Source organism: Emydura macquarii, unplaced genomic scaffold, assembly GCF_026122565.2.
Source record: "Emydura macquarii macquarii isolate MOO-44397 ecotype Brisbane River unplaced genomic scaffold, CSIRO-AGI_Emac_v2 contig_587, whole genome shotgun sequence".
Taxonomy (NCBI): Eukaryota; Metazoa; Chordata; order Testudines; family Chelidae; genus Emydura; species Emydura macquarii.
The window spans coordinates 6,131,077-6,154,793 of NW_027130724.1; the positions used below are offsets into that span (position 1 = coordinate 6,131,077).

At 47.6% G+C, this 23,717-nt stretch overlaps 1 protein-coding gene and 1 long non-coding RNA gene across 2 annotated transcripts; one reads left to right on the forward strand and one right to left on the reverse strand.

Moving 5' to 3' along the window:
- Positions 1-3,063: 3,063 nt before the first annotated feature.
- Positions 3,064-16,289, reverse strand: IFITM10 (interferon induced transmembrane protein 10). Its single transcript, XM_067540391.1, has 3 exons — positions 16,246-16,289; positions 14,637-15,060; positions 3,064-4,111 (listed from the first exon to the last, which is right to left on the reverse strand). Exons 2-3 carry the CDS (start codon positions 14,847-14,849, stop codon positions 3,962-3,964), a joined length of 363 nt encoding a protein of 120 aa, XP_067396492.1. The 5' UTR covers positions 14,850-15,060; positions 16,246-16,289; the 3' UTR covers positions 3,064-3,961.
- Positions 5,654-12,045, forward strand: LOC137147976 (uncharacterized). Its single transcript, XR_010918403.1, has 3 exons — positions 5,654-5,827; positions 9,280-9,326; positions 11,862-12,045. It is a non-coding gene; the product is annotated as an uncharacterized lncRNA (long non-coding RNA).
- Positions 16,290-23,717: the final 7,428 nt, after the last annotated feature.

The following is a 23,717-nucleotide window of genomic DNA, read 5'->3' on the forward strand; positions in this document are numbered from 1 at the left end:
ACGTGAAATGCTACAGTGGCACAGCTGTACTGCTTCAGTGTAGACACTACCTTGCTGATGGGAGGGGTTCTCCCATTGGCATAGGTAATCCTCCTTCCCGGGAGACAGTAGCTAGCACTGTCTACACCCAGGGCTAGATTGTCTTAACTACATCGCTTGGGCATGTGGATTTTTCACACTGTTGTGTGATGTACTTAAGACAACTTAATTTTCTAGTATAAATCAAGCCTAACTCATTTTTCAGTTTTGCTGGCTGTTTAGAATATTAGTTTAAAAAAGCATTTTTGGGTGACTTGGAAACAAGACAATTTTTGGCAAAACAAAAAGTAAAACAAACAAAAAAATTCCTATTGGATCCAACAAAACATTTTGTTCGACTCAAAGCTTTGGTTTTCAGCTCTTTTTAAATAAAATAAATAAATAGAATTGAAGTATATTTTGACACAAAAAGACATTGCAAATAGAAAAATCAAATGGTTTATTTATAAAACGTTGAAATGATCTGTTCTTTCTTTTTCAGATTTTTTTTTGGGGTGAAACAATTTGGCAAATTTGACAGGAATCAGTGAAATGTTTTAATTCATCTCAATCTGCATTTTTTTTTCTCTTTTTTTTTTTTTTTTTTTTGTGGAAAAAGGGTTTTGGATGAAAAAGTTCACCCAGTTCTAGCAGAGAAAGGTTACCAGAGGCAATGGACCTGTGGTCTGATCCTGTATTGGAAATTTCTTCCTGTCAAGCAGGAAGGTAGAGGCTCAGGTTACTAATGAACTTCTATCTCTAGATCACCCATTCAAATACTGCCCAGATTAGAGCTGGGGCATCCTGGCAGGGCATTAGAGAGAAGTTGGCAGAGCTGAGCTGTAACTACACTTTATACTTCAGTTTGGTCAGTCTGGAGTGGCACCTTTAAAAGTGATGCATTCACTTTAGACTGGAGCCCACTACACTGAACTGTGTGAAAGAAACTGTGTGGAAAGCTCTCTGATGTGATTTTTCACGCAAAAGCTATGGGTAATCTTACTGGATTCTACTCGAATGCATTTTATAGCAATTGCACACAGCATTGTTATGAGCATAACAGAACACTCTTGCTGAAGAAGACTAACAAAGGTGAAGTCTAATTAAGTTTTCAGAGAGGTACCCTTTCATGGTCTAATTAAGTTTTCAGAGAGGTACCCTTTCATGGTCTACTGGTTTGGCCATTTAGGTCTTAATAGCACAGCACTGGCATTGAGCTGATGTGCAATGAACAATTAGCAAAGAAAGAACCGTCCCATTAGGGGCTTGGGCACCTAGCAGGCATGCGTGAATTTGTGTTGTACCTTGATTTCCTGCTCCTGGCAATGATGAGTCTGACCCAAATGCTCATGCCTTCTTTAGTTCCCAGCTTGAATCATCATCTTGTGTACAGCTGGGATTTTTGCACCAGTGGAATGTAGCTAGAATATTAAGGCTGGCTCTGCTTGCTAAAATGACCAGATCTCTCCAAGGCTGGGACAGTGCTGCGAGCATTTCCACAATTGCCGTTAATCCAGATAACAAAGGTGAGGAAACTCATGCTTACCCCACCACTTATACTCCTGAGCTTTTCATCTGTGGATCTCAGAGAAGCGAAGTGACTTGCCCCGGGTCATACAACAGCCCTGTAGCACAGTTGGGAACAGAACCCCGGTGTCCTGGCTCCCCTGTTAGAGCCCTCTTCACCAGGCTATACTGCCTCCATGAAAGCATCCTTCTAACCCTGTTCAACTTATCAGGACAACAGCTCACCCCCGCAGAGAGAGAGAGAGAGAGAGAGAGAGAGACGCGCACACACACACACACACACACACACACACACACAAAGGCTAGGAAAATAGGGGATGTGGGAGGTCAAGACACTCAGACTGTGATAAAACAAGATGAGGTGGTTGTGATTCACAGAAAGCTTTGCTGAAGTCCCGACACTGCCACTGATTTGTTGTGTGACCTTGGGCAAGTCACTTAGGCTGACATTTCCAAAAAATGTGTCTGTGGATTTTGGGTGCCTCAGTGTCTGGGGGGAAAGGGAGGGCAACGTTAAACACCTCAGGCTTGGTTTTCAAAAATGCTGAGTGGCCACCTCTCCCAGCTGTGGGCACACAGCACCTCTGAAAAGCAGGATCTGAGTGCCTCCAACTGAATGACATCCATAGGAGCTGCAGGTACTCCATATCACTTAACAGCTCCGTGCCTCAGTTTCCCCCACTGTAAAATGAAGCTAACCTCTGCACCTCTCTAAAGTCCTTTGAGTGCTACAGATGGGAACTGCTGTATATGGACACCATAGTTTTATATATCCAATCTCAAACCTAACAGGAAATGTGTAACTTGCCAATCCAGGTGTCTATTGCATTGGGCAGGAATCCAGCTGCTATCACTGTAACTTGTTCTCAGCTGATTGACAGACACAGCTGGTAGGAGGATGAGGTCTGGCAATGCTCCAAAATTCATATATGTATTCTGCTATCTGGCAGCCCCCATGCAGCTCAACCAATGCACTCCAGTCCAAACCTGCAGTGGCACCTATTATTCCTCATGTAAGCCGCTCCTGAGCAGTAGCTTGCTACATAGTTGATGGTAACATTCCCTCTTGCAACCCCACTGACTGTGCACCCAACTCTCCTGAGGTGCAAGCTAGTACACTAACCTGCTGTGACACTGAACGTCTTTATGCCACGTTTTATGGTGTGCACATCCCACCTCCCTATCTAGCAAATCCTAGGGTCAAAGCACATTCATGGGGCTGCAAGCATACGTGATATCAGCTCAGTCCACTTCTCTCAGAGAGAGCCAGGACCCTTCTTCACAAGTTATTAGCATGTTGGAGTGTCCAGCCTGTGTCATTCTGGTTCTCTTTCTGTTGGCATTTCAGTGAGATGTCTCCATTACCTAGCGATTATGGATGTAGAGACAGGTTATGGTGTCCAACAGGAACTTTTTTTCTCTTCTCTATCCCTCATTGGAATAATACGGGACCGAAGGGGGGAAAATCTTTAATCTGTGGCTGTGTGTGAAATGAATCAGAATGGCATCGGATGGTCAGAGGTATCTTTATTGAAAGTTTACAGAAATGCAGTAGGAGTCAGTATATAGGATATATGCAAGTTCTGCAAAACTTGTCTACATTCTCAGCATTTGCAGTAGATTCCATGGAGGATTTTTGTTTTGTTTTAATTCCTTGGGGTTTATCTGGAGTCTTCAGGATTCTCTACTGTGAACTCTAGCATTCAGCTCTCTGGGGAAGGAGGATGGCAAACTATTGTGGCCTTCAAATGAAATTCAACAAATAAATGTAGAAAAAGAGAAAAAGAACAAAATATACAAGGGGAAGGGGAGAAGAAACAGAGAGATAGGACTTGGTAGCAGCCTGCACACATCTGATATGTCCTGAATCTCCCGTTTTACTCATCAGGTTTATCTCTCAGTAGCAGGCATTTTTCCTCCCTCTCTTGAGCACTAAATCAGTGCATATGCTTCTTGGTAGAGCTGCAGTTCAAATCTCCCAACAGGGCTACTTGCTGTTTTCCATCTAGAACACAGTGCCACGCTTGGGCTGCTTATGTAACTTTAATCAGTGGATCGTTGATGACACAACGTTCTCTACGACTCCTCCTCCTCCTCCTCTGCGATTGCGGTATCTAGCTACATCTGTTGGCTCATGTTGTGGTTAGCTGTAAGCTTTGCATAGTGCCATCATCATACGCTGTTGTTTATAATGAAAATAAATATTTCTCTGTAAAAATGTAAAAGTAATATCCTTTTCTACAGAAGGTCACATACCAGTCAGGGTTGGGGGTGGGGAGTTGCTTGGTGGGTTTATTTTATTTTATTTATTTATTTTTCGCAATAAAGATGGATTGTTGTTTCATGTCCTTGCTGGAGGAAATTCGGCGGACACTTCTGGCACGGAGGCATTTTGGCAGCTGCTGCTGGCCTCGCTCTAATAGTCAGTGAGCGGGTATCGCAGGAAGATGAAGACAAGGATGATACAGAAAGTGGCAAGTGCCGAGCTGGTGATGTTAAAAAGCCGGGCTGTCTTGGCATCTTCGACCGCTCCGTTCACGTCGTTGAGGAGTTTCTTATCCCGGACCTGAGACAAAAAGAATTCGGAGAGACATAAATTACACGCAAACTAACCAGCTTAAAGTGATATCAGCAAGGGGTAGTGGAGGTTTCTACTGCATTCAGAGGTTAGGCGTGCAATTCCTGGCACTATAATGCACTGCGGTGTACATCCTGGCACTGTAATACACAATGGTGTGACTCCTGGCACTATAATGCCCCTGGGTGGGATCCTGTTTCCTTCAGTGTGAATTCTGGCACTGGTGCATGGTTCCTGTGGCATTCAGCAGTTAGGAATATAATTCCTGACACTGTAGTGCACTCAGTTAGGGATCCTGGGTGCACTATAGTGTGAATTCTAGCACTACTGTGTGTTTCCTACAGTATTCTCAAGCTGGGAATATGAATCCTGACACTGATGTGCTGGGGTTTAGGTCCTACTGCCTTCAGAATGGGAATGCTGGCACTTGTTCCATTGTGAATGTGCTTTCTACTGCATTCAGAGGCTGGGAGTGTGAAATCTGGCATTGGATCCTACTGCAGTTAGAGGCCACGCACAATCCTACAGCACATTAATAGGGCTGGGTTAATGCACTCTTTTGGCAGGTCCTATGCAGCTTACACCCGCCAGCGCTACAACTGGCAGTTTTCAACCGTAATGTCATGGTCTGATACACACACTGTTTCAGAGGCCTTGACTTTAAATGTGTCCATGTTGGGGATGGGGCGGACAGGATGACTCCGAAGGTTGGTAATGACCTGGCACATCTATCTCATGAGTCTGACAACAGTCCATGCAGATAGTGACCGAATGGTGGTGTCATTCAGTAGCTAGTCAGTAGTTTACAGTATGTCAGATATGCCGGGGCCCTCAAACCAGTTCCTAGCAGAGGCATGTTCACACCACAAAACCACCATCACACCTGACACTAATTAGACCCGGGCTGGCAGTCTCAGCAAACAGGACGGAATGGGCCTGGAGATTTACCCCTTCGCTCCAAGAGGTGGGACAGAGTGGAGGCACACTGGTAACCATGCTGCCCTTCTTGCACCTGTTCTGTGGATAGTGGGGTTCAGCCTCCACAGTGACGGTGCCTGCTGTTTCTGTTAGCCCCTAACTTTGCTCTCAGAAATGTGAGCACATTTCCAGTGCTCCTGTGTGAACACCAGATGTCGCTGGCAAGTCATGTAAACCCCTGAGCCTGTACCACAGCCCTACCTCGAAAGAATCTAATGCTTTTATTGACCAAGAGTTTTCCAGAAATATACCAGGATTGATGTAAGCCACTTTTCAATGATTTGCTCTGTAACTCTTGCAGCACCGACTCTGCCCTGGGAGCCTGACACGACTCAGTGGACACAGGGCGGTAACGGCCGCCTCAGTCCCAGCGAATTGCTGTGCAGTTCCAGCTCACAGAGGCCGGAAGCTCATTCCAGACCTAGAGTAACGTCCCATGCATTCTAATATGTGGATTCTTCCACTCTGGGGCCCTGGAGAGGAGGGTCCTTTGCAAACACACTCCCTGCTTTTAGAACGCTTCACACCAGCTTCTGGGAAAGAGTCTTTCGCTGACATAAGGGTGCATGCGAGAAGCTCTGGCGGCAATGTATGTTGACGTGCCTCCCTCCCTCCCCCTGGGATGGGGCTTCGAGACCTGGGGAGCGCCTACTGTCACAAGGACCTGGCAACAACAACTCAGAACAATGGCAGCCAGATGGAGAATGGTGCAGGCAGAGCTGGGAAGTAAGTGAGCCACTCTCTCAGGGGGCCTGTTGCTCTGTCTCCCCGCAGAGCAGAGCAGAAACAAACAAGCTCTTCCTCTTCTGGGCAGGGCCCTCTACAAAACCAGTGTGTGGGGTTTCGGGCAGACAAGCCCTCGCCTGCACAGCTGAGGCCTAGGGAGGGAGGAGTTCGCAGATTAAGAGTTCAGGCTTCACTATCTTGGGCAGAAGGGAGTAGGCGGGAGTCAAGCCCCAAAACCCCATGGGGTGCGCACCAGTGCCTGCCCCAGATACAATTCTAATCTGTTGGCAAAGTTGTCAGCAGGGATCTCCCCAGTGTCAGGCCCCCAGAGCGCAAGGAGCTGGGCAGACACACAGTTGGTGTCCCACTCACCAGAGCCCTGCACCTGAGAGACCCAGGGGGGCGAGGGGACGAATATTCATTGCATGAAACAAGCTCCTCCAGTGACAGTTCTGCTCCTCCTTCCTTCTCCACCTCCCTCCCCTCATCATTCTTCTCTATTTCACTCCAAGACTCTTCCTCCTCACCCCTCTCTCACTCCCCTTTACCCTTCCATATGCTTCCCACTGGTCTCCTCTCCCTTCCCTTCCCCCTTTTCTTCCTGCCCTCTCTCCCCCTTCTCCTTCTCTCTGCTTCTAACTTCTTTCCTTCACTCAGCTCCCATCTCCCCCCCTCACACGGAGCTGCCCTTTCCTTGCATCCTCATCCTTGGCTCTGACTGGCCTTCGCTCCTTCTGCTCCAGTTCTTGCAGTGCTGAGCACTTTCACAGAGAGTCCCATGACTGCCCAGATTGCTGCTCTCCTCCCCACTCTGCCCTCTTCCTGACGCACAAGGTTGGCTGCTTCCTCCTTGTCCGTTTTTGTGCTCGCAAGCCCTCTCCTCACATACCTGTGTCATGAGCACTCTCCTGAAGCCCTCTTCCCAGCCCCCTCCCTCCTCTGCATCCTCCTCACCCTGGCTCTCACCAACATGCCCATGTGTTCAAAGTGATAATATCCATCCACCACTCTCTTCTGTCACCTTCCCCCACCACCAACCCCACACTCTCCTCCCTCACCCTACGTTCTGACTCAGATGTCTGACTGTCAGTGTGCCTCCCAGCACTCAGCTTGTCCTGCTGTCTCCATCCAGTCACATCTCCTCTCCACCCTTCTTCAGTCTCTTATTCCCTCCCTTATCTCGCTCTGCCCTCTGGCTCTCTCTGGCAGGGATACTATTGATTCTACAGTCCCATCTGCCTCTCTAATGACTGCCTTGTCCACCTTTTCCTGAAAACTCCAGCATGCCCTGGACTCTTGCCTTCTCCTCGATTTCCTCCAGTCTGGCTTGTGCCCTCTCGGTTCCACCAGAAATGTCTTGACAGGCGGCGTAACAGGACCTACCTCTTCCTAGCAAATTCACAGGGAATATTCCCTAGCTCTACGCTGCTTGATCTCTCTACTGCCTTCAAAATATCTGATCTTACTTTTGCCTTTGGCTTTCTCCCCCAGTTCTCCTCTAACTTCTTAGGTGGCTACTTTGGCCTTTCCTTTGTTGGCACCTCATCCACCCCTCTCCCTCTGTCTGTTGGACTCCTTCAGCGTTCTGTTCTTGATCCTTTCCTCTTCTCCCTCATAAGCTCCTGTGGCGTCAGCTTAGCTAGCACCTCTATTCAACTGATTCATTATTATTTATGTTGTGGAAAAGCCTAGAGGCTCCAACCAACGGGTTAGGGCCCCACTATGATGGGCACTGTATGCACATATAACAGGGGTGGCCAAACTTACTGATCCCCCAAGACTTCCCTCCCTGCTGGGCAGAAACGTCTAACCCCACTCCCTACCACAGGGCAGAAGCTCCGAGCTGCCCGCCCCAGTCTGGTAGGTGGAGAATGCGGGGAATTCTGGAAGGGATATTAAACCTTATGCCTCAGGCCTTAAACCAATTTCTTATTATTGGAGAATTGGATGAGACCTAATGTGGGGGGCAGGCTATCCCACATCTGCCTGCTGTGAGGTCCCTATTCCTTCCTTTGAAGCATCTGGTGGCTAGCAATGTCAGAGACAGGATACTGGACTAGATAGGCCTGGGACCTGATCCAGTATGGCAATTTCTATGTTTCTATCTTTTTCCTCTCCACATCTCCAACTCTTCCCAGCATTAGAGTCATCTTCCTTTCCTGCTGTTCTCACCACATCACCCTCTGCCCTCTTCCTCTCTTGTTACTGCCTCCCTGTCTCATCGTTAGTTCATCAGCTCCAAGCACCAATATCTTTGATTTCATTTTCTCCTGATGCTCATCTTGCTCCTATGTGCTTCCCAGTCCTCCCACCTCACCTCTCCCCTTTGTCTCTTTCTTGCATTCAGGCTTTGCACCTTCATTTATCCTGGACTTGTAAGTATCTTGTCTACTTGTTTTCTCAGTGTCCTCTATTTCTCCTTTCAACTCTCCCCTTCTTCCAGGGATATTTCCTGACTTGGCATCCTCAGCAACTCTCTCTCCACAAACTCCTTTCCCTGCTTTTAGGCCAGGCCTTGTCCCCCTCAGATCATCAGGAGCAGGGGACAGGTCACACTGTGTGGCTGTCAAGTACTGTGTCAGTGTTCTCTAAGAGAATAGCCTGACAGCCTGATGTCTTTTCTCACTGAGTCATTACTGCCATATGCCTGCCTGAGAACTCAGGAGATCTAACCTCTCTCATTCCACAGAATCATGGAAGCCAGACCTCTTAGGCCATTCTAATCCCTTTCCCTCAAATGCAAAGACACACTTATCCCTGTCTGCTTACACTCTAAACAGACAAGACAAAGGGTGGGAGGGGACACAGAAGGCAAGTGCCCAAAATCACCCATGGGGTGCAGAGCCCAGAATAAGATCTAGATTTCCTGATTCCGAGCCTAGTACCTATCCACTACACCTCATTGCCTCCCTGTGGTTACATGGTCAAAGTGTGCACTAAAATCTGATCTCCACTGGAAAGGAAAGAGGTTACACAAAGGATCTAAGCTCTTTGTCAGACACAGGCGCTGCACCACTGTTGTTCAATTCATTTTCCTTTCGACTTTAAATTTCCATTGGTAGAATAGGAGTGGTAAGAAGTACAATCAGTATGGTGCCAGTGCAAACACTATTCATATGCAGAATTGATGTTAATTTAAAATGGAAAACAGGCTATATAAAGGCGAGGAGCTCTGATACCCTGTAGCTCCCACACACTTGTGATGAGTCTTTTGGTGGTAGGATAGAATCATCTGATGGAAATAACACATGGAAAGATTTTTTTTTTAAATCAGCAGAATCCTGGAAGTATGGGTGGACACAAAAATGAGTCTAGGTTCCTCATTTTTCTGATGTCCATACCTGCATCCTGAAATTAGACTTCCAGAATAAAAATTGACTGTGATCCCAGCCTCTCTGATCTACTGTCTTTTTGTGTAATTGGTACACTGAAGGATTTGGCTTTCCCCAAAGGTCTCTTGTGATAGAATTGCTGGTGATTGAAGTACGATCTCCTAACAGTAAGTGCTGTGCATCATTTATTAGTGTTTAGATCTGGGAAATAGGGGAGAGGGGGGAAGCAAGCTGAATAGCCAGTGTAAAAGTCAAGGCCACAAAATTTGTTTCTGGCAAAAATAAAATGAAATAAAATTGTCACAGCCACGTTTATCAGGTGGTGTGGGCATCTGTGCTGTACTCATACTAATGCTAGTGCTGACATGGCCTTTTAAATCTCTCTGCACATATATGTAATCATCACCTCCACCCCTTCCTCCAAATACACATCCATTCACAACTAAGCACAGTGCTTCCTTGCTGGGCCAAACCCTCAGCTGGTGTAAACTGGTGAAGCTTCACTGCAGTCTACAAAGCCATACCAATGTACACCAGCTGAGGATCTGGCTCACTGTGGGTTATAAAGAGGGGATATAAGTAAAGACAAGGTGTGCAGTCACAGAGCTTATATCAGTTACTTGGCTTGTATGGTGTAGCCTGTTCCCTGTCTCCATGTGCTATGTTTCTCTGACTGCGAATGTAAGCTCTTTGGTACATGGACCAATGTGTGTCTAGAGCATTTAGCACATTTTGGGGCTACCACAGTCTAACCATCTACATGCAGCGGGAGATTTATAGAGCTGCCTATCCACATACACCCTGGGAGGCATGAAGACAAAGGAAGAGCAGAAGTGAGAGTATTGTTTTCAAGACTGTACATCTCAAGAGTAGGAAACATTTTAAACGCAACATTAAAGCATGCTAAAGGACCTGATTTAGCAAGGTACTTAAACATGTGCTTTCAGTACAAGTGGTCCTACGGAAGTCAATGGGACTCTGCATGTGCTTAAGTACCTTGCTGAACTGGGGCCTAAAATAGCGACCATTTTAATAAACTGGTATAGTTTGGCAAATGTGTGTGATGCAGTCTGTGGAAAAGAATCATTTTTGTTATTTAAAACAAGGTTTCTTAGGGTTTTAAAAATGTTTACATTATTTAAAGTAAGTTTAAAGAACCAAAGCCGGGGACTGTAAAGCCTTCAGCACATTGGCTTGCACCCTCGCCAGGAAATCTGTGCTGCTCTAACACACAAAGCTGTGTTTTCCAATGAGGAAACATCTTGGTTTTAGTCATAACAACAGCCCTGGGCCCACAGCCGCATGGATGCCACTGGGTCTCTACTCACCATGGCAGTCCTTGAAGGATTGGGACTTAAATCTGCACTTCTAAACTTTGCTTCAGGGAACTAGAGGAAGGTCTAACTAACAGAACATTTTCCCAGTTAGTTTCCTCATTTCAGCCTCTTCTGACCTTATGGTAATGCCCTACAGAATGTAACAGAGATAGAGACGAATCCAGAAGGGCTCTGTAGAAATTACTCTAAAATCCTATAGCAACTAATAAAGAGTGAGATCTTTCACATACACACACACAATCATCCAAAGGAATTCTACAGTAGGGATATCATTCTCTATTAAACTCTATCGGATGGTGAAGACTATAGAAATTATCATATTTTCTCTTACATTCTATAGGCCTATCCCAGGAGAGTTCTTTTGCTACATCCAGATATTGCCCCATTTTCTCTCTTATGTTGCCCTCTCCATCATGACCTGAGATGCCAGTCCGCGATCACTATCTCCTTGCCATTCCCTGACTCTGTCCTGTATCTCTGAGGAATGGTATGTTTGCAGTTTTTATTCTGCCAAAGAACTGAAACTATTAAAGAAGGGAAAGACCTGCTGGGTCCTCTAGTCCAGTGTTTCTCAACAACCGGTCTGTGGACTGGTGCTGGACCCTGAGATCTCCCAGACATAGTTTAGGAAGGTAACAAGCCGGTCCCTGATATAAAAAAGGTTGAGAAACACTGGTCTAGTCCATCCCCTACCAGAGCAAGGCCATGCCCTGCAGCTGATTCACCACTGTCTGGTTCAGTTTAGTTGTACGTATCTCAAGTGATCCACTTCCAACAGGAAGCTGTTCCACAGACTGAATGACCACTGATTCCAATAGATAGTTTTGTTTCCTGATGTTCAGCTTATATTTTCCTTTTCCTGAGTTCAGCCTAATTCTCCTAGTTATTTCCTCCCCGAGCGAGTCTTTTCTGAGGTTTACATCCTTCACACATTTGCAGACAATGATGATGGCCCGAATCTATGAAATGCTGAGCCCCCTCAATTGCCACTGGGGTCAAGATCAGGCCCCATACCACCTCTGCATGACATTTGTATAGAGCAGCGGTCCCCAAACTGTCAGGTGTGCCCCCCTTAACATCGGGGGGGGGGGGGTGTAGCAGGGCCTGAGCCAGCCCCGATGAGGGGGCAGGGAGAGAATGTCACCCAGCCTTGCTCTGCCCCAGCTCTGCTCCAGCCCTGCCCCCCACAACTGCAGCCGTGGCCCCAGCCTCCGCTCCTGACTGCCGGCCCCTGCTCTCAAAGGTTGGTCCCTGCTCTTGGCCCATGGGGGCACGGATACATTTTATTACTGGGGCGGGGGAGGAGGCATGAAAGGAAAAGTTTGGTATAGAGGGTTTGACTTTGTCCCTTTCCTTCCTTGCCAGATAACATTTCTCTTGGTGTAACCAGAGGGAATTTACAAAGCTTGCAGTAAGCAAAGAAAACCATGTCTCATCCAACGTGCCTGTTAAGGATTTAGTCTAGTGCCACTGTCGTGTCCATGCTTTAGTTTCTGATCAGTGGTTGGTGTCTGTGTATAGAAATATCTGGTTTTATTTCCCCTTCCCTGCCAACATTAAATCTTTTTTCAACCTACAGTCAGTATCATTCCCTTGTTGGGGAGACGAGTCCATGTTGTTAAAGCTAATTCAAGCTAATGAACACATGGGGCAGGGCAGGAGAGAGGGAGAAGAGCTTATTTCTTGCCCTATACTGGTGTGCCCATCCCATGGAACATTATGTGATAAGCGAGACTTCCACACCATCTTTGTTTGATGCTGGCAGTGGCCCTAAGTGTCCTTGGACAGCCCTGGGAATGGCAATGCTAAACATTTGTAGAGTCCTTTACATTCAATGCACTTTACAAAGAGCAGTGAATTAAGCCTCCTGGCAGCCCTGCAAGGAAGGAGAGTGAACATTCTCATCCCCATTTTGTGGATGGGAAAACTGAGGCACGGGACTGTAAGGGATTTCCCAAGGTCATGCGGTTAGTGATAACCAGAGTCCCTGTGTTCACTGGTCTAGGCCACTCTGCCTCTGCTATAACAGAGCCCCAGGCCGGGCTGGTTCAGAAACAGCCTCCTTGCATTCTTGTGGAAGTCACAGTCACCGGAGTTAGATGGGGTTAATTGATCTGTTTCTGTGATGAAATCCCTCTGTACACTGGCCTTTCCTGTAAATGCTGCCTGCCAAAACACATCCATTAGATTCCTGTCCCTGAGGCCACCCACATAATGACACATTCAGGGCCACCCAGCAGGAGCCTGGTGCTTGGTTTCATTTGCATATACATTTACCTAATTGCTTTTATGAAAAAAAATACACAAAAAACCCCCAAACCTTCAGACCCTCTGTTCCTTGACAGATGATCAGAAACTGCATGCTGGCTGAGTTCACCAGCAATGAAATCCTGCTGCCCAGCTGGTCTGTTCTCATTCTGCAGTTACAGGGAATGTTTACAGAAGGTTTCATGGACTCAAAGGATAGTGTTACCTTATGATAGTGTTACTTTGCAGACAAGCTAGAGGTCTGGAGCCATCAGAGAAGAGTAGCAGACTGGGGCACTGGCTTCTTGGAGTCAGACTCTGTCTCCATTTCTAGGATGATCCAGCAAACCAGAGAGCAGAACACAGGCTGGACAGCACTGAACTACACAGGTCCCATCCTCCCCTGGGCTACACTCTGTACACTGGCTCCCAGTTCATTCATGCATCTACTTCCATTCCTCACTTATGAAGCCCTCCAGGGTCTTCCATTACCTTAGTTAGCAGGCCTTGTTCTCACATTCCTGGCAGGTCTCCAGGGCTGGCCTGGTGATTTAGGGGACCCTGGGGAGAATCAGCTGCTTTCCTCACTGCTGCTTTAACCAGAGCCAGGGAAGGAAACAAGTTGTTTCATGCCTTTCTGGTCCCGCTGTTTGAGGAGGAGGTGGGGCTGTGCTCTGAGTGGCAGAACTTGCAGAAGATGGGATGGGATGGGGGGGACAAAAGAGCTGGGGCATAAGTGGCTGCTTGGTATGTTTGTGCTTAAAGCCAGTCCTGAAGGTCTCAGGTCATGCAGTTTGCACAGTTGCTCACTGTCCCCTATGTGATCCCTTCTCTTTGGAGCCTTCGCTATCCACATACCCCAGAAAACACTCACTAAGAACCTGATCCAAAGCCTGCTGAAATCAATGGAAGGACTTGCGCTGAGTTCAGGTGGCTTTTAATCAGGCCCCTAAGGACATCTTAAAAGACTGACTTCCTTTTCCAATATTGGGCCAGATCTTTGACTTAGCATAATTCAGCAGGGCTCCACTGCGGTCAGTGGAGTCACTGATTTACACCATCTGAGGTTCTGGCCCAGTGCCTTTGGCTAAGGTACCTTACACAGCACCTCAGGATGCTGGTGCCATACCGATGTGAGAGGCGTTAGTGCAGTGAACAGAGGACTGCGCGCCAGGATTCTAGTCCCAGCTCTCACATGGACTTCTCCTGGGAGCATTGCCAAGTCACCTAACTGCTCGGAGCCTCAGTGTTCCTGTCTGCTAGATGGGGATAATACCATTCCCCCTGCAGGAACAATGTTAGGCTGAACTAAGTTTGATTTGCAAAGTCCTGGGAGGATGTAAAGTACTTATTATTATTATCATCATCATACACCAGGAAGCCCGCAACAGTCTATCTGCATTCAGGATTCCCGAGCACCTTGAAGCCCTCTCCTATGGCGATGGGTGTCGCCCCACACAGGTCACCAGATGCTGAGGGATTCTGGCTACCTGGGAAGAAAATTATTTGTCCTTCTAGTGGAAAATTCAACTGTTCTAGTTCTCAGAATTACACTATATCCAAGCTCACAGAAGGGTGAGAACTGTAAATCTCCAGTCACAACAAAAGCCAACTCAGACTCATCATCACTGGTACCTCTTATCTCTCTATCTAGGTTCTTCTGTGGTGCCCATCACCATGCTATCTGAGCGCCATGCATACGCGCACCGCTCGCATATAGCATTTCCATTCCCAAGATCTCCCCTGATAACGTGTATTAACATAACAGGGTCCGGTCCTTCGCAGGGTAAGTCGGCATTGCTCCACTGACTTCAACGGCGCGATGCCGGTTTACACCAGCTGTGGCTCTGGCTCCGTGCATTCCCCACAGCACAGCATGCGATCAGTACTTACTTTCAAAGAATAGGCCAAGGCGATGAAGCCGAGACAGCAGAAGTTGAGGTATACGAAGTTGAAGATGGACCAGAGATAGTAATCGTTCACCTCAGTTGTGTCTGGATAGATTTCAATCACCGTGGTGGGGTTAGTCATTGTCTTCTTCTCTACAGAGTGCTTGCACTGGACAGCTGGCCGCAGGCTGTCCCCTTTGCAGCCCTTGTTCTCCATGAAGCAAACAGCGGAAGAGGGAGATAGGACAGGCAAAACTTGCTGGACGGCAGGGGGATTGGAAATGCAAGCAAAGCACCCCTCCTGGGGGAGTCTCTGAGTCCAGAACGCTCCGTCAAAGGGACACGGAGGGCCCAAGGGGGGTTCTTGTGTTCTCTCCGTGGTGGCTGTCGGAAATTTACAAACCTGTATCCCAGCAAAGTGAAATCCCCTGTGAAAGATTGGGGGTGGGAGGGGTGGGGAGAAGGAGAATGATGGGGATGGAATAGAGGAGTGGGGAACGAGGAGACAGAGGGGGAGAAACAGAGGAGAGAAGAGAGAAAGGAGAGACAGAGGGATAGAGGAGAGATTGGGGAGAAGAGAGAGGCAGTAGGCAGAGGGGAGGGAGGAGAGGAAGGCAGAGAAGGGGGAGGGGACAGCAAATACTATTTACACTCATGTACCACAAAGGAGCATTCTCCTGCACACTGAGCAGTCTTTAATGTATGCAGCAGTGGAACAGTTCCTGCTCTCCATGCAGCTGGGTGTCCCAGCTCCTGCAGCACGCTCTGCCTCCCTCCCCTCCCAGAATAGCCAGAGAGTTCATTAGAACAACAGGAAAGGCCAGGAGCTTCTGACATCCATCACTCTCTTCCTCTTTCCCTGTTCCCACCAGCCTACATTATCGCTGCCAAAGTCCTTTGTGGGAGCACCCCGGCAATAGCGGATGTGGCTATTTCTCACTTGGCTCACCCTCCCTCCCCCATCAACTGGAATAGGAGAAGGCAGCTGCCTTCCTTTAAAATAAAGAAAGAAAAGGCAGACAAGAACAAGAGCAACACTTCCAAAACAGGGGAAGGAGGGGGGTTGTCACGAAGAGAGTTTCCAAACAGATGCCGTTCCAGCATTGCTCTCTCCTCTCCCCACCCCGTCCGGACCCTTCCCGTCTGCCTGTCCATCTGTCCATCAGGGCCCTGCTGCTCTCTGTCCCATTCCGGGATCGAAGCTGTTTGCTGTGGGGAGGTTAAAGGACTGTCGATCCAGCCTTCTGTGCAGCTGCGGCAGAGCAGCCCTGGCTTCTCTCTCTCTCTCTGTCCTCCTATTTTTTTTTTTTTTTTTTTTTGCTGAGTCCTCATCTCCCTGGGATTCCTGATGAAACTGAATTTCCCATTTCCTTTCACCTGTCAGCAGTTTTTCCTGTTTAGCCAAGCCCGAGGCAAGAGAAGAGAAGGAAGAAGGAGCGAGGACAGAGGATGGTGAGGGGGAGCTGGAAAGAGGCTGACTCCTGCTTCCCGCCCCCCCCCCCCACCCTATTAGCTGTGTAATTAGGAGGAACCATCTGCCTCTCGCCACCCCGTATGTCCATCCATCCGTCTCCTCAGAAAAGGCGCAAGAGGAGAAAGCGAGGGATACTCACAAGGAGGACTGCAGGGAGTTGCTGCATCTCCGGCTCAGCACTGCCTCCGGCTCTTCTTTCTTAAGAACTGGAGTTGGTGGAGGAGGGGAAGCAGAGGGGGGGGGGATGGAAGAGGTCAGCTAGCATCCCCCTGAAACAAATAGTTCAAGGCGCACATGCTCATTGCAGCCTCTGGGCAGGAGAGCGCCACTCAATCTCAGCCACCGATGCTCTTTTCTCATGCCCTCCTGGCCCACGAGCATGACTTTCTGGTTCACATTTCCTTGAACCTACCTGCTGGGAAGGGACATCTTCCAGGCACTTGGCTTGAGGGTGTGGGAATCGGCGCACATGCTCGACGGGAAGATCACCTCAGACAGACACTATTCGCAACCTCCATAGAGATATTTGAGGAGGGATTTCGATTTCTTAACTATGGAGTCGCTGCCGAGGCCTTGGTAACCTAGACCAAACACATCCACGCTGTTCAGGGCTGTCTGGTCAAAAACTGGGAGCACAAGTCTAATGCAGCGAGGGTGTTCAATGGAGAGAGCAGTGTTTGCGCTCCGGTCATGAGGAATGGATAGAAATTGGATAGATTCTGCATGCAGGGAGAGAGACACACACGCATATAATCAAAACAAGAGAGAAGCATTCCCAGGCCAGCAGCGGCTGGAAAAGCACAGGGAACAGTGCACTCAGCTGCAGAGAGGAGGAGATGTATGGACGTCACTAAGGATAGGAAAAGGAAAAAAGGGTTGGGATCGGGGTTTGGTTTTCTACGAGTCCCTGTTGTTGGCATGGGTTCCACTAAATGGTTCCCACCTCTGCTTTCTACCTATCCCGAAAGCTACATTGAAACAGCCTGGCTGACACAACTTCACAACCTCATGTTGTAGGGTGGCCAAGGCAGCAATGTGACGACTTGCAGATTGTCCTGGAGGGCACAACCATAAGAGTGGTACCTCAAGGTCACTAAGGTCACTGTGCAGTGGTGGATTTAGTCATGACGCAGACAAGTGCGGAGTTGCATCCAACCCTCTTTGACTGGAGGAATGGAGGGGTGCAATTTGTGGCATTGGGTGGGGCAGGGAAAGCAGTAAAAACGAGGGGGTGCTCGTGCTGAAATGATCATTAAAAACAGAGCCATAAGATACTTAGGTGGCCATGACATGAGAGTGGTTACCAGCGCGGCTTCTGCACAGGGAAGTTATGCCTCTCTCAACTGTTAGAACTCTTTAACTATGTCAATAAAACGATGGAGAAAAGGAGAATCAGCAAACATGATTTATTTGGTCTTTTAAAACTAGGGACTGCCAGAGATCAGTCTGACCCCTGGAGAGTGGAGTTCAAGAAGGTTATCAGGCAGGGCAATTCATGGAGTGGTGCAATATGGGATGGCAGTGGGAGGACTTCTTGCAGTGTTGTAGCTACCTCAGTGTAAGGAGGTGTCTGTATTCCCACACCATTGATTTAACTGCACTGTTGTAGAGCTGTGCTAGTTATAAAAGGAGGAACAGGGAGATATTCATGGGAGACAGACGTGTATGTAGATGCAAGCCTGTTCTTGTCAAAAGAAGGAGAGTATTATTGGTGCTACTGTTGAGCATGGACCAGGCTGACGTCCTTCACAAGAGGCTATTAAAAGAAGCTTTGGGTATCATGTCTTCAGCGAAGAGTTAACTTGGCTCTGGTCTACACTACAGAATTATTTTGACATAACTACATCCTCAGGGGTATGAATAATTGACACCCCTGAGTGATGTAAATACACGGACCTAAGCGCTGGTGTAGACAGCGCTGTATCAGTGGGAGAAGCACTGGTGTAGACAGCACTATGGTGGGGGGAGACCTCTGCCAGCCAACACAGCTACCACCTCTCACAGAGGCAAGAGTTTTTAAAACGATGGGAGAGCTCTCTCCCATCAGCTTAGAGAGTCTTCTCCAGAAGCACTACAGTGGCCCATCTGCATTGGTGTGAGTTTCTAGTGTAGACAAGCCCTTCAGCAACTGTCACTTGAGTCTGAGCTCCTGAGTTAGTCAAGCCTGGTTGTGAGCAGCCACATTGCAAAGCCCTACCAGAGTTATTGTGTCCTCACTGGTGGTGCATCGCTAGGATTTCTGGGGGCATGTCCCATGGTCCTTTGTGCTGCTGTAAGCTATTCTACTCGATCGTTCTTTCCCAGTGAACTGTGGGAGAATCTGTTTGTCTGTCTTCCTGGACAAGAGTGGAATTGTGAGACAGCATTGGAGGGCTATCAATATTTGAGTGATTTAGCCTGCAGCCTCACTGTAAAGTGGGCAGGTTACCAGCCCAAGGGAAAGTGGAACCAGGACTGTAACCTACCCCCCCAGGCACAGGAGACAGCCCAGGTTGAAAACACCACTAAACTCAGGTGACAGGTTTTTGTGTGTGGATGGGATGGGGGTAAGGAGATCCCCTCAGACAAGAGTGCAGGCTAACTCTGCAGTGAAGACATACCCTAAATAGTCAGGAAGGGAGAGGTAAAGTTCTCCTGTACTGAGGAAAAGAAAATGGCTAATAGAGAGAAAACAAAGAGGAAAAATAAAGAGTCTACTTTCAAGATAGTGAAAAATTAACAACAGGGAGCCACAAGGTTCCATATAAGGATCAGTGCCTCCAATATTATCATTTATGATCTGGAAAAGGGGGATGTTGTGGGGCTGGTACGCCCCATTACGGGCATTGGATCATGTACGCTAGGAAGGTGGGGAAAAGCGGTGTAGCCCCCGATTAGGTCCCCTGTTGGCAACCCTGACTATTAAATGTGGTAATATGGCCCAATGGCCAGAGTCAATAAACCCAATAAACCCAAAGCCTAAACTGAGCTGGGTGGCATGCTGGTTTCCTTTTATACCTGGCCCCCAGGCTGAGCATGCCCAGCAGAGGCAGGGGGCGTGGCCTCCTCAGCCTGCAGTGTGCAGTTAGCCCTCTCTGGGCCAGTGCAGGGCTGGTACACCCTGTCACAGGCAAACTATCTACATGACACAATTATTTAGGTTAGTCAAGACCAGAGAAGGTATGAGGGACCTAAAAAGCTTGGTGAATGGGCAGATGATTATCATTATTGACCAACGTAATGTAATTTGCAGTGTTGTGGTTGTGGTGGTCCCATTATTCTTCAGGTCTGAAGAAGAGCTCTGTGTAAGATCAAAAGCTTGTCTCTTTCAACAACAGACGTTGGTCTGATAAAAGATATTACCTCACCCAACTTATTTCTCAATGCAACGTAATGCAAATAGAAACGGATAATCTGAAGTACTCATACAGATTGCTGGGTTCTAAATTAACTCTTCATCTAGAAAAATACCTGTGGTAACTGTGGAGAGTTTAATCAAAACCTCTCCTCAATGTGGAGCAGAAACAAAATGTTATGATGTATAAGGAAAGGAGTGGAAAATAATATTGAAAATATTGTTATGTGAGTGTTACAAAGAAACTTCCCCTGTTTCAGTATTGCCCTTTATGGAATTATTTGCACCTTCCTCTGAAGCAGCTGGTACTGGCAACTGTTGGAAACAGGATACTAGACAACATGGACTACTGACATTCTGATAATGTTGTCCTCATGTTTCTGTAGCTACAGGGTCATCAACTCACCAGCATCTGGAGTGCAACATACTAAAAATTACTTCATTACCTGCTCATCCTGTGAAACCTGGAACTTGTTCTGAGGAACGAGTGAGGGGGCAAGGAGAGAGAAATGGAGAGAAATGATGGTGGTGTGGAGGGGGGTCAGGTGGAGAGACAGGACCAACAAGACTGATTTAGAAGTTGAGGGGAGAGAATCAAGGGAATGGGGGCTGAAGGGGAGGGGAGAAGCTGGAACAGAGAAGGGAGAGGCGGCTGAGAGAAAAAAACCACAGAAGGTGAAAAATGGACAGAGGAAGAGAGGCCAGATCCAAACATGTTAGAAAGAGAGAGAGAGATGGGGCTTTAATCAAAAATAATAAACTAAGGGAAATACAGGCACTGAGAAATACTGAACTAAAACCTAAGATGGAGAAGAAAACCTAATTAATAAGAAGAATAGACAGATAGAAGAGGAAAGAGCACAGCTAGGGAGACATGACAGCTTTTCCTTTCTAAATGTCATAGTTTATTTGCTTTATTCAGTATTCTGGCCCAGTAGCTGAATACTGTAAGAAGCCGAGGCTGGTTCCCCCCAATGAAGCGAGTCTGATGTGACTCTGAAGGTAAATCAGGAGAATTGGTTTATTTCTGTGAGAAGCCTAGATAGAGAAAGGGCTGAGTTCTGCAAGACAGGGGTGGGAAACTTGGAGCCTTCCAGGCTCCACTGCCACAGCTATCACCCCATCATCGACAGCCTGAACCCTTCATGCTGTCTGGTAGGCAATGTGTCAGTGCCCCTCCATGGAGCGCTTCTCAGATGTTGTACCATCAGGTGGCCCCACTGTTATCCCAGCAAATGAGCTCAGGCATTCCTGCGCACTGGAGACAATGTTCATACACAGCAGCTGTAGATGAGGAAGGAGAATTCTAAAGTGCACACAGCTACACGAGCTTATAGATACCCTGGCTCACTCTAGTGGGATGCTGAAGCTTGTTCCTGGGTGCAGAGAGATGATCCAGACTGGGACATTGACTCAGACTGAAACTGGACAGTGACCTGCCAATCTTCCCAGGGCTCAAGTGTGTATAGACTGTGGGGGGATAGAGGCTCAAGGGTAGCCTCTGTTCCCCCTTGAGCTTCTCACTGCTGGCAAGGCTCAGAGATTACTGCCCTCTCCTGTCTGTGACAGTCTGTACCCCTACGTTCATCCTTTTTACAAAACTACAATGATTCTGTACGAAGTATGCCTTGTGAGGTCTCATTTGAAAACTCAAAATGTGCTGATCATGATTGCACGGGTAAAATATGCGTGGCAACATAGTATGTAAAGTTATATGATTCTACTGGTAACACTACTGAGACATGTTCCAAGTTTAGAGAAGCAGGCACAAACCAATTCCTCAAAGACAAAAGGCAAACTGACGTCTTAGCTGGAGTATCAGCAAAATCGAATGGACTATCACCTGGTTAAGTGGCCATTCTTCGGCAGAAGAAATATATATATTGGCAAAGAAACAGCAGGAGGTTTCCATCCCTCCAGATTTTCTGTCTCCTTAACCTCAGCTAGAGATGATTTTTTAAAGAAAAAGAGAACTAAAAGAAAGGGGAACAGACACCCCCAAATACTCCTTCCTTTCTTTCTGCCCATGGTACCAACACCTCCAGAAGGAGAAGAAAATTAACACTGAACTAGGGGGGGAGGTCCTGGCTGAAAGGATTCCAGGCAGTAAAAGTTGAAGCATGTGGTGAGAGAAACCTTTGCTTTGAATTCATTTAGCTTGTTAAGTTAGATATTAATTGCATTTTATTTTTTATTTTCTTGTAACCAATTCTGGCTTTTATGCCTCATTACTAGTGATCACTTAAAATCTATCTTTCTTTAGTTAATAAACTCATTTTATTGTTTTATCTAAATCAGTGTTTGTTTGGATTGAAGTGTTTGGGAAACTCCATTTGAGATAACAAGATTTGTGCATATCAATTTATATGAACGAAATGACAGACTTTATATGAGCTTGTATTGTCCAGGAGTTTGGTGGGCAGTTCAAGTTGCAAATTTCTGGGGGAAAGTCTGGGTATGAGTTTGCTAGAGTTGCCCTGCAGTGTAATTCATGGCTGGCTGGCTATAGCACTCATACCATATAGCTGGGAGTGATTTCCATGCTGGCGGCTATGTGAGAGCAGACCAGGAGTGATTGTTTTCACAGAGAAGCAGTGTAAAAGGCATCCCAGGCTGGGGAACTGAGGGGCCACAACTGGCCATCAGTCCAGATTGTACCGTGAGTAATGTTACACTGCCCATACTGACTAGGCTGGCACCTGCAGCAGGAGGATTGAGGGCAGATGAGGCGAGACAGTTTCCCTGTCCTTACCAGCAGGGAGGAGTCACTGCCGGAATCGGGAATCCCTAATCCCTGCAGCTCTAATTGGGTGCATGAGAAACTAGCTGCAGCTGGAACGCACGCACAAGGAAAGCTGACAACAAAAAAATCCCAGGTAGCGACTGGCAATTTCTTATTTTCCAGTTTCTAATAACAAAGTCAGGCAAGAAATTCAGGCCCCACCTGTGGGACTCAGCCCCATGGCTTGGGAAAGCCTGCCTTAGGGGATCATTATGACAGGCTATATGGCGTGGCTGTTTACAAAAGCAGCAAGAGAGAATGTTTACCTGGGTTTGGCTGGGAAGCTGTGGCAGGGGTGGGTGTGAGGTGACGCCTTTCCAGATCTGACTCTGTTTGTTTGCTAACCATCCCCTGGTTTTCTTCTGTGTAAAGGTGACAGCTGTGCTCTGAGATTTATGTGGAAATTCACCTAGAGAGAAAGCAGCAAGCAGCAGCAGTCGTGGAATATAAGGCCATATTTCCATCAGAGAGCGGGTGTGGATGCTATCACAGACTATCTGAGCAATGCCTGTGTCATGGGAACCCCTGAGCTACAATCTCCTTCTCTCTCCTTGCTGCAGCTCCCATTTCCTCCTCACTAATGTAAAAGCTAGAGCAGTTCCCTCAGAGATTCGGTTTCCTTTAACAATCTAGTGCTGTTGCAATGGAGCCGAACATTTGAATTTTACAGGAGTCCCTAACGTGCCATCGTGCCAGAAGATGCTTAAAACTCCACCGGCTTTCTGGAACCACATCTGGAACTGCCAGCAGCATCGCCTCATGCCTTCATGCCTCCTGTAGACTCCATAGGCCTGATTCTCAGTTACTCTGTCCCTGTGCTTAGGGCAGGTCTGGAGGAGAAGGGGCATGGATGGCTTTACACTGTCTTCACACTCCCTGTACTCTATGGTTATTCTGGGGCCTACCTGGCCACCAGTGTAAGTTAGAGCAGCCTTAGGGCTGCTGTGATTTACAGCTCTGCTTCCCAGCGCCTCCTATGGTCCTTGAGAAGCAGAGAATAGCCCCCTTCCCTGCCCCCCTACACTAGAAGCTGGGAGTGGGGCAGCAGCAAAACTCTGATGCCAGCCTGTCCTGGCTGGGGCAGCCCCTTGCACAGAGCATATTCTCAGAAGGCTCTTTCCATCCCCTGTAAAGTCCCTTTATGCTGCCAGTGTGTACTGGAGAATGGGGTCCAATGTGTTCCATGGAGCTTACTACATGCATATGGCTCTTTTAGATGAGACTTTAAAAACCAAGGTCCTGTCTGCCCTGGCTAGGTACCATAGCACCGCATATGTGTACTCGTTGGCCCTAGATTCCATGTCCAAAAAATCACTCTACTCACTGCTGTATAGTATACTCATACTGGCACCAGCTGGCTGCCACCATCCCACTCCAGAGGTGGTAGCATTTCAGTGATGTTGTATGTCCTGTAAAGAAGGCCTGATCCAAAGCTCATTGACGCCGCTGAGACTCCATCCGTTGATTTCAATGGGTGCCAGATCAGCCCCACAGT

What these genes read in the sequence shown, in the direction of transcription:
- IFITM10 (XM_067540391.1), bottom strand. Translation starts at nt 14,849, where the DNA reads ATGGAGAACAAGGGCTGCAAAGGGGACAGCCTGCGGCCAGCTGTCCAG. An exon ending in CCTTGGCCTATTCTTTGAAA is followed by an intron (nt 4,112 to 14,636) that starts GTAAGTACTGAT and finishes TTTTTGTCTCAG; the next exon opens with GTCCGGGATAAGAAACTCCT.